The sequence below is a fragment of the Camelina sativa genome, chromosome 20 (assembly GCF_030686135.1).
Source record: "Camelina sativa cultivar CO46 ecotype springtype chromosome 20, ASM3068613v1".
Taxonomy (NCBI): domain Eukaryota; kingdom Viridiplantae; phylum Streptophyta; class Magnoliopsida; order Brassicales; family Brassicaceae; genus Camelina; species Camelina sativa.
In genome coordinates, this window is record NC_141899.1 from 32,970,696 (window position 1) to 32,981,072 (window position 10,377).

General features: G+C 42.7%; 1 protein-coding gene across 1 annotated transcript; it reads right to left on the bottom strand.

Moving 5' to 3' along the window:
• Positions 1–7,696: 7,696 nt before the first annotated feature.
• Positions 7,697–10,377, bottom strand: LOC104771784 (uncharacterized). The gene has a single exon (XM_010496363.3). The coding sequence runs from the start codon at positions 10,214–10,216 to the stop codon at positions 7,838–7,840; it is 2,379 nt and encodes a 792-aa protein (XP_010494665.2). The 5' UTR covers positions 10,217–10,377; the 3' UTR covers positions 7,697–7,837.

Sequence of the window (10,377 nt, forward strand, 5' to 3'; positions counted from 1 at the left end):
TCACAATCAAGTGAAAGATCTTTAGCATACTTTTCTTGATTCAAGAACAGACCACCTTCATGAAAATATGCTTGTATTTCCAGAAAATAATGAAGAGGACCTAAGTCTTTCATTCTAAATTCCTTGTTCAGACATTCCAAAAATCCTTGAATCAGCTGATAGTTACTGCCAGCCAAGATCATATCATCAACATATAATAATAGATACATGATATCCTTGCATTGTCTGTAGATAAACAACGAGGGATCCGAGATACTGCAGAAGAAACCAAACTTTAGCAGATAGTTGCTAAACTTATCAAACCAGGCACGAGGGGCTTTTTTAAGTCCATAGATAGTCTTTTTAAGTTTGCACACATAATCTGGTCTTAAAGGATCTTCAAAACCAGGAGGTTGCTGCATATAAACTTTTTCTTTAAGATCTCCATGCAAGAATGCATTTTTCACATCTAGCTGCTTAATGTGCCAGTTCTTAGCAACTGGAGTGTGAAGAACAGAGCGAACAGTAGCTGTTCTGATTACCGGACTAAAGGTTTCAATGAAATCAACTACTTCTTCTTGATTATACCCCTTAGCAACTAATCTTTCTTTTAACTTGTCAAGACTACCATCAGCGTTGAGCTTAGTTCTGAAAACCCCTCTGCCTCTGTTTGAACGACCTCCTCGAGAATGACCACCTCGATTGCTGTAACTACCATTGTTGTTGCTTGAGTAAGAGTGTGAGTTTTCATTCTTATCGGTATAAAAAGCTTGATGAGGTGTGACTGCAGTTGCAGCTTCATATGCTTGAATCTTATCTTCAAAGTTTGTTAGCTTGAAAACAACATCATCAAAACATGGACCTGGATAGGTTTCCATAGACTCTTCAATCACAGTGCAGATAGACTCGTATTCACGACCTAGACCAGTCAAAACCCCAGAAATCTTCTCATGTTCTGACAGAGGAGATCCAATAGAATCAAGTTGATCACACATGGATTTTATTTCAGCAAGATACACAGCCATAGACTTTTCCAACTTATCTGTTGCATAAAATTTCTTCTGCAGATCCAGCTTCCTAGTGGTAAAAACACGGTTGTACCGTTTAGCAAGAGAAAACCATACCTCAGAGGAAGAACGAAGACCATAGACACTTTTAAGAGCTGACTCAGAGAGAGATCCAACTAGCCAGGCCATAACGAGCTGATCTGCGTGCATCCACCTCATGAACTCTGGATTGCTAACCTCTGCAACTCGATCTCCAGTCTAAACCATCATTGTTGGAGAAGGACGAGGTGTGGCACCAGTAACGAAACCAAGAAGCATTTGACTAGATGAAAATTGCTCAAACTGCATTTTCCAGAGCAAGTAGTTGTTGTCAGTTAGCTTCAGGGTAACACACTGAGAAATAGTCACTGTCGGTGGAATAAATGTTGCTACAGAAGGAACTGTGAAAGGCGGTATAGTAGGTTGAGGAATCAGTGGTGAGATGGTGGGTTGAGGAATCGGTGAAGAAGCTGACAGATTTAGAGGAGCAGAGATGTGACAACCCGTCCCGTGGACCCCACTAGCCTCACTGCTAGCCGCCCAAACGGACCCCAAGCTGGCCCTGCAGGGCATCGATCCTAACCCATCACTGTGGAAATCCACATCCACCAGTAGGTTATTGGTGCGCCAGGCGTTCCTTGAACCCTGGTCTCCACCCTTTAACAACCTTCCCACAGGACAAGCTGTCACCAATTGATCAATTGGTGGCAACTTGTCCTGTGGGAAGGTTGTTAAAGGGTGAGGACCAGGGTTCGAGGAACGCCTGGCGCACCAATAACCTACTGGTGGATGTGGATATCCACATTGATGGGTTAGGATCGATGCCCTGCAGGGCCAGCTTGGGGTCTGTTGGGCCGGCTAGCGGTGGGCTAGTAGGGTCCACGGACGGTCTGTTAGGGCAGCTAGCGGTGGGCTAGTGGGGTCCGCGGGACGGGTTGTCACAAGAGATTTGAGATGTCATGGATTGAGAAGGTTCAGCTGCAGCTTGAGATATCATGACTGCAGCAGCTGAAACCGGTTGTGAAAACTTAGAAACTGAAGTTAAGTTTTCCATGGCTCTGATACCATGAAAGCTTAAAGAGAAAATATGTTAAACTTGGAGAAGAAGAACTTTACTTTTAATCTTGACAACTCAAAGTCTTTACAAAAGAGACATTTCATATTTATATGAGGGGAACTTGGACTGATGCCCTAGACATGTGTCCTATTGGCACATGATAACACTAGATCCAAAAACCCCAAATTTATTGTTGAGAAAGCTGTGTGGCATGAAAGCAAGAGCTATAGCTCTAGGTTAGAGACAAAGAGAAGGAGGCTCAAAGATATTTCTTCATTGATCAATCTCACAGATTACAACTATTGTCTTTATATATTAGGAGACCTTATGACCTAATGATTACAAAGGTTGATAGATGACTGACAAGTGTCTCAGTCAATGACATAGGATCAGTGAGGTAAGAGCAGAGAAATTGTTCTCTGTTTGGACCATAGTGTGAGCTGTTCTTGGCGTTATATCCGTACCTTGTAGTGCACATGGGAGAAGCTTATCTCCTTTGTTACCGTTGGAGAGCATAGTGAATAAACACACCAAAGTGGGCTTGAGCGTTTCTCCAAGGCCCAACTTTGGTTGTTGGACTGAATTGACAGTGTTTCTACTTTCATCCCCCCGCAAACTTGGAGTGGGTGGACAAAACACACCAAGTTTGAATCGCAGGTCAGTGAAGACTTAAAGTGGCAAGGACTTTGTGAATATGTCCGCAAGCTGATAAGTAGCAGGAATGTGATAAACGACCATAGATCCATCTGCAACCTGTTCCCGCACGTAATGATAGTGAACTTTAAAGTGTTTGGTTTTCTTGTGTAGAGTCGGATTTGCAGAGAGGTAGACTGCAGACAGGTTGTCACAATATAATTCAGGGGCATGTGTGAGAGGCATACCAATGTTTTCCAGCACATCCTTTAACCAGTTCACCTCTGCTGCCGTATCTGACAGACAACGATACTCTGCTTCAGTGGAACTGCGAGAAACTGAATTTTGGCGTTTTGCAGACCAGGAAATAAGGTTGTGGCCTAGAAAAGTACAGAAGCCACCGGTAGACCGACTAGTAGTTTGACAACCTGCGTAGCCGCTGTCACTATAAGCTCGTAATGTGAAGTCAGCATTCTTCGAGAACGAGATACCATAGTCAACAGTTCCTTTGATGTAACAGATTATCCTCTTGAGAAGATTGAAATCAGCAACCGTGGGTGCGCGCATACGCTGACAAACAAGGTTGACCGCAAATTGTATATCTGGTCGAGTAAGTGTGAGATATTGTAACTTACCAGCCAGACTACGAAAGTGAGTAGGTTGATCGAATAGTTCTTCCTGCCCTTTGACCTTTTGAAGTTCGAGAGGCAACGGTGTGGATGCCGGAGCACAATCAGCCATGCCAGCCGCCAAAAGTAAGTCCTCAGCATACTTATGTTGGTTGAGAAACAAACCAGCAGGGTGATAGTGAGCTTGTAAACCAAGGAAATAACTGAGTCTTCCAAGGTCTTTCATGCGAAATTCCTCATTCATCAACTGTAGTAACTCATCAATCAACTTTGGATTGTTACCAGTAAGAGCCATATCATCAACATACAGTAATAAGATGATGATATTGTTGTTTTTGAGATAGACGAAGAGAGATGGATCCTTGAAACTGCAGTCGAAGCCAAATTTCAGAAGGAAAGAGCTAAATTTATCAAACCATGCTCGAGGGGCCTGCTTCAACCCATATACTGCTTTATTAAGCTTCCAAACATGCGAAGGATAGTTACTGTCTTTAAAACCAGGAGGTTGTTGCATATACACTGTCTCGGTTAGATCACCATGAAGAAAAGCGCTTTTGACATCTAATTGTTTTACCTCCCAGTTATAGACAGTTGCAACATGAAGGACTAAGCGAACTGTTGCAGTTCGAACCACAGGGCTATAGGTTTCGAGGAAGTCCACACCTTCTTCCTGATCATATCCTTTGGCAACGAGACGCGCCTTTAGTCTGTCTAAACTCCGATCAGCTTTGAGTTTTGGAGTAAAGACCCATCTACAGCCTAGAACATTCATATTCGGTTGGTACGGAACCAGAGCGATTGTGTTTGTATCAACAAATGACTCAACTTCATCACCCATAGCAGCCGTCCAACCAGGATGCTTCAGAGCAGAGGCCACTGTCTTTGGTGCTTTTTCAGTGGTGTGAGTCGCATGTAGTGCGTATTTCGGATTTGGTTTGCGAACACCCTCTTTTCCTCTTGTGACCATGTTATGGTCATTGACAACTGGTTGTGGAAGAGGAGGAAAGTCATCCTCTGCAAATAAAGGAGCATCCTGAGAATCATCAGTGATATCATCATTTTCATCATCACTTGTGGCAGAAATAGAGCTTGAGGATTCTGCAGACATTGGTAAGACCGGAGTTGTTGGAACTGAATTAACAGCGATTCCAGTGATTTTAGTGACACTCGAGACTGAGTTCTGAGAGAGTGGATCAGTGGGAGCTGTGGGAGAAGGTAAAAACTCTTTTGCCAGGCTGATAGTATTGGTGTAGTTGCAGCCGGAAGAAGATAAGTATAGTCTGATTCAAACGGATAGACATTTTCATCAAAAAGAACATGTCAGCTGATGTAAACACGTACTGTAGGAGGATACACACACCTATATCCCTTGTATTTGTCATTGTACCCAAGAAACACACACTTTAAAGACTTAGGATCAAACTTGTTGGCTCCATAGGCTCGGAGTGTGGGATAGCACGCACTGCCAAATATCCGGAGATACGAGTAGTTCGGTTTAGCAGTAAACAAAACTTCATACGGACTTGCAGAATTTGAATGAACAGAGGTTGGAAGGAGATTAATGACATGATTGGCAGTGAAGAAAGCCTCAACCCAGTAGCATTGTGGCACTGTACTGTTGAACTTCATGCTAAGACCAAGCTCCGAGATATGTCTATGCTTTCTTTCAGCCAGACCGTTTTGTTGTGGTGTGTGTGGACACGATATAAGTTGTTTTATACCATTATTCACAAGATGTGTAACAAATTGAGTACTAATGAATTCACCCCTCCATTACACTGAAACATCTTGATTTTCTGATTAAACTGATTCTCAACGAGTCTTTGGAAAAGTAAGAAGACTGAGTAGAAATCGGATTTATTCTTTAGTGGATAGAACCAACAATAACGAGAATAATTGTCAACAAAGATCACATAATATCTAAAACCCTGAGGAGAAGTGACAAGAGCAGTACCCCAAAAATCACAGTGCAACCTCTCAAGCGGTTTACTAGCTACAAAAGTAGAGGAAGAGAAAGGGGGTTGAGCACTCTTGCCAAGCTTGCATGACTCACAAAGCTTGTTGGTGCGTTTATTGACTGATATCGCTGCAGTAGAAAAAAGGTGTTGAAGAATCTCTGCACTAGGATGACCCAACCGCTTGTGCCAGACATCATCACTTGCTGCAAGTTGTCTCGTAGAGTAGTGGGCTTGGAATGCAGGACTTTTCAACACATAGTGATCACTACTCCTATTTTCGGTTGTGAGGAGCTGCTTGGTATGCTTGTCCTTTACACGCACACTATCAGAGTCAAACTTAATAGTACAAGGATAATCTGTACAGAGCTTAGAGACTGAAAGCAAAGATTTTGTCACATTTGGACAGACAAGAACATCATTCAGAGGTAGATATTTACCTGAAAGTGTCTGCAGAGGAACCGTACCAATGTGTGTGATTGGCAAGAACTCACCATTTCCAACCATGACAGTATCGTTACCACGATAAGATTGAGAATGTTGCAGGTTTGCAGTGGAGTTGGTGATGTGAGCTGTGGATCCACTGTCAGGTAACCACTCAGTTCCGTTGTTGTGACAGTCACCATCAGAGACACGCATAGCAGCTAAAGCGGTAGTCTGTTGCTGAACATACTCTTCATTAAACCGATTGTAGCAATCATAGGCACTATGACCATACTTGTTGCAGATTTGACAAGTTGGTTTAGCAGATCCTGATGATTTATTCTGATTGTCTTGTCCTTGTGTACCACGGCCATGCTGTTGAAAACCACGGCCACGAGTAGAGTAATTACCTCGACCTCAGTAACCTCCACCAGATCGACCACCTCTGTTGCCTGAACCTCCTCTATCAAAGTAACTTTTCTCAGCCTGAAAAGCTAGATGTGGAGTAACAGCTGAAGCAGAGGAATAGGTCTTGAGCTTGTCGTCAAAAGCAATGACTTTAAACACCACATCCTCATAACAAGGTCCAGGAACAGAGTCCATGGAGTGTTCTATCACAGTCGTAACAGATTCGTAGTCTTTTCCCAAACCCCACAACAGACCATGAATTTTCTCCAAATCAGTCATAGGAAAACCAATGGAATCTAGCTGATCAAATATTTGCTTAAGCTCACTAAGATACTCTTCCATAATTCTACCTAACTTAACACAAGCACGTAAGCGGTTCTGCAGTTCGAACTTCCTAGTGGTAGAGACTAGATTAAATTTCTTAGCAAGAGCCATCCATACCTCGTGAGCAGAGTGCATGCCGTAGACTACTCGGAGAGCTGGTTCAGACAAGGAACCAAAGATCCAGGCCATGACGAGATGGTCATTTCGAACCCACTTTGCAAAGTCAGGATTCGGTTCTTCAGACGGACCTTCAGTAGTGCTGACAGAACGAGTTTCTGAAGGACGAGTAATAGAGCCATTGACATAGCCGAAAAGCATCTGAGGTGAGAGGAAAGACTCAAATTGAGTTTTCCATAGAAGATAGTTTGACTCTGTAAGTTTGAGAGTCACAACTTGAGAGATAGACATAGCGGAAGAGAAAGAGTCATCAGGAGCCATAGATCGTACTACTGATGCTCTGATACCATGAAAGCAAGAGCTATAGCTCTAGGTTAGAGACAAAGAGAAGGAGGCTCAAAGATATTTCTTCATTGATCAATCTCACAGATTACAACTATTGTCTTTATATATTAGGAGACCTTATGACCTAATTACAAAGGTTGATAGATGACTGACAAGTGTCTCAGTCAGTAACATAGGATCGGTGAGGTAAGAGCAGAGAAATTGTTTTCTGTTTGGACCATAGTGTGAGCTGTTCTTGGCGTTATATCCGTACCTTGCACTGCACATGGGAGAAGCTTATCTCCTTTGTTACTGTTGGAGAGCATAGTGAATAAACACACCAAAGTGGGCTTGAGCGTTTCTCCAAGGCCCAACTTATGGTTGTTGGACTGAATTGACAGTGTTTCTACTTTCATGGTAGAGATCCTTTGGTCAGAGAACACACCATTTGTGTGTGTGGTCTTGTTGCAGTGTTTTGGAGCCAATATTGAAATCTTGTTGGGTTTCGCAAGATCCATAACCGATGTTGGGCTTGGACCGGTTTTGCTCTGGAACAATTGGAGGATCCTTGTTCATGCTAATAAAGCTAAGGCAAAATCACGCAAGTAGAGAGCGGACGAACAGGGAAGAGAGAAAAGACATTATCAATGTCAATCACTTATCACGAAGCTTCGGTATTGTAAGTAGGTTTTTGTAGTGAAGAATTTAACGTAGGTTTGGGAATTTAGGTTTTTTTTTTAACGCTGAGATTTCTTACAAGTAATTGAGATTTGGGGATTTAGGGTCTGATGACTTGTGTGATTACTGAGAAAGATGATACTTAGACTTGAATGAAACTGATAGATGAAGTTTATTACACTACAAGTGGCGCAAATTATTCAAGAAAGTAAAACATAGGAAAAAATGAAGCAGATGAAGAAACTGAGTTTGTGTTTGGTATAATCACTTGGCCACTATCAGTTTGGCTCTTGCATCATCCCTGTTGATTTGGAACTGATCTCCAAGTCCAAAATGAGTCATTAGTAACCAGACAAAGTCGATGAGTTCGCCGCCTTTGCTGAGTTGAGAAGCATGTTCTTGAGAGCTACAATGAATCGCTGCATAGCAAAGCATCTCAACCCACACTTTGCTCACTACTTCCCACATGTTTTCGCCTTCATCTTTTAACCGCCTCAGCTCCTTTGCAAGCATGCTTGCATCAAAAAACACGGATTTGCTTCTGTCTCCTTTCACAGCCATAGGCTCAACATCTGTGTTGACAGAGAGAATAACTCGACTGGCTTCGTTCACAAGTTCACTACCTTCATTTTTTGATTTGTAGATGTTCCTCCTCTTGAAAAAGTCATTTGCCTCTTCACATGTGTCTACGAAACGTATCTTTGCGATTCCAGAAACAGCTGACATCAGAGTTGGCTGCACTATGATGAGGTACATCATGTAGTCAGAAAGGATTTTGCTGAACTCTCGGTTACTGTATTCTTGTTTCTCTACGGCTTGAATCTTTTTTATCTGGTCTTGGTAGAAGAGTTCTGTGGCGATGTGCCATAGTAGAATGCTCTGATCGTAATCCTTTTCGGTTACATACTGCAGAAGTACCGCATGGTCTAATCCGTTTTCGGTTTTTTTGCTTGATGTTTCAACTAGAGTCCAGTTTCCTCTAGCTGAAGATATAGCCTTTGCACTTTCTTGGTCTTCAGCAAATCTGCGTTTTTGTTGCACCTCTGTGAATATGAACTCCCATAGTTCTTTGGTGAGGCGATCACTGACCGTGAATCTTATCTCCTCAACCAAATCTTTGACACCGAAAAAGTCTAGGAAATCGTAGATCAATAGTCCGAGGAGACGAGGAAAAAGGAGAATTGTACGCATTACCTGATTGTCTTTTTCGGACAAATCAGTGAGAAATCGACCAAACTGGCGAGTTCCTCTCGTGACATTGTTGATGATAACATCTATGCACAAAATGTGAATGGTCTTGTCAAAGAAAATGTGTATAATACCCTTGGTATGATGGATTCTCTCGGGACGTATCCCCAGGCAGAATCCAATCAAGTTGTAAGCATGAACATACTCAGACCATCTACGGATCATAAAGTTTCTGTTGAGCACTTCATGTCCTCCGTCCCCAAAACATTTGGATCTTCTCCACCTCACCGTCTTGAAATCGAGGATCCAATTGAGAACTCCGTCTACCCAAGTGTCCATCTCGTACAAGTCCTCCTTTAGATTCCTCAATCTAGCGATGGTCCAGTCAGATACACAGAACATGAGAAGAGCAATGGAATCAAGAGCTATTCCACATATGAGCAACGCGTAAGTAAGAGCAACATCGAATCCATCATATTGGTTTTTCTTAGTCATCTTGAAGAAGCAGAGAGACGCAACAAGGCACCCCAAAGCTATAAAACGGAACACAACTCCAGTCTTGTTATGAAGAATCTCTGCTTTGGTGAACATAGAATCATAGATGAGGCCAAGCTCGACTTCGATGATTCTTAAAGCATCTTCTGCGGTCAGCGAGTCGAAGAATTCCCTGCTCTCGTCGCGTTCTTGAATTGTGAAGATTAGATCAACAAGAACACCCTTGAAGATGTTGAAGTACTTGTAAGCATACTGAACAACTTGAAGTGGTGTCAAAATATCATTAAGGGGCCTAACTAGAGTCTTGCCTTCTCTTCCTTCCTCTGGATCCTCCACCATAATGACCTCCGTTGGCATATTCATATTCCTCTTAGCTTCATACTCCTCCATGAGCTTGGCGTAATTAGCACCAGGATCAGGATCCTTGAGAAGAGATTCTTTGAACTTGTCAAGACTCGCTGAGAACAAGGCAGCTGTTCTCTCGACATACTTGATCACTCCGCCTACAAGCATGATTATTGTTGGAGTCAGAAGCCCGTTTGGTATAGACAATAATATCACATACACAGTTGCGAAGGCTTGGCAGACAAGACCAAACAAGTGTCTGTTCCAAAGCTCATTGTCCTCCAGGGCAAGTGCTGTTATGGTATCTGGACCTCCAAGGTGCACGAGAAGGAACGGTGACCAGAACGCTAGCAGCTCACTGTTCTTGGAATGCTTTTCTGACTCAGCTTCTTCTTCTTGACTGTCCGAGATTTGCCCAACCGCGTAATCTGCTGCCGAGTCAGCAAGAAGATATGCTGACCATATGAGCACAAGTAGGAGCTTCTTTGCGGTGCGTCTTCGGAACGGTGCAAAGAAAATAAGGATCGTTTGGAGGAAGAGACTGAGTATTATGATTACACGTATGTTCCATTTATCCCAAAGTTTCTTCAAATGTGGTGGAATCATGTCAGTCATGTTGACTTCTTCTCTAACGAAACCACACTTGGTTTCACACTCTTGGATGTTTTTACAGTTGGGTCAAAGGTTAGCGAACGTTTCGTTCACATAAAGTTTTATGTTTCTGTCTATGGGTTTCTTTGTTTTCTATTGTTTTGAGACTTGAAATAGAAACACAG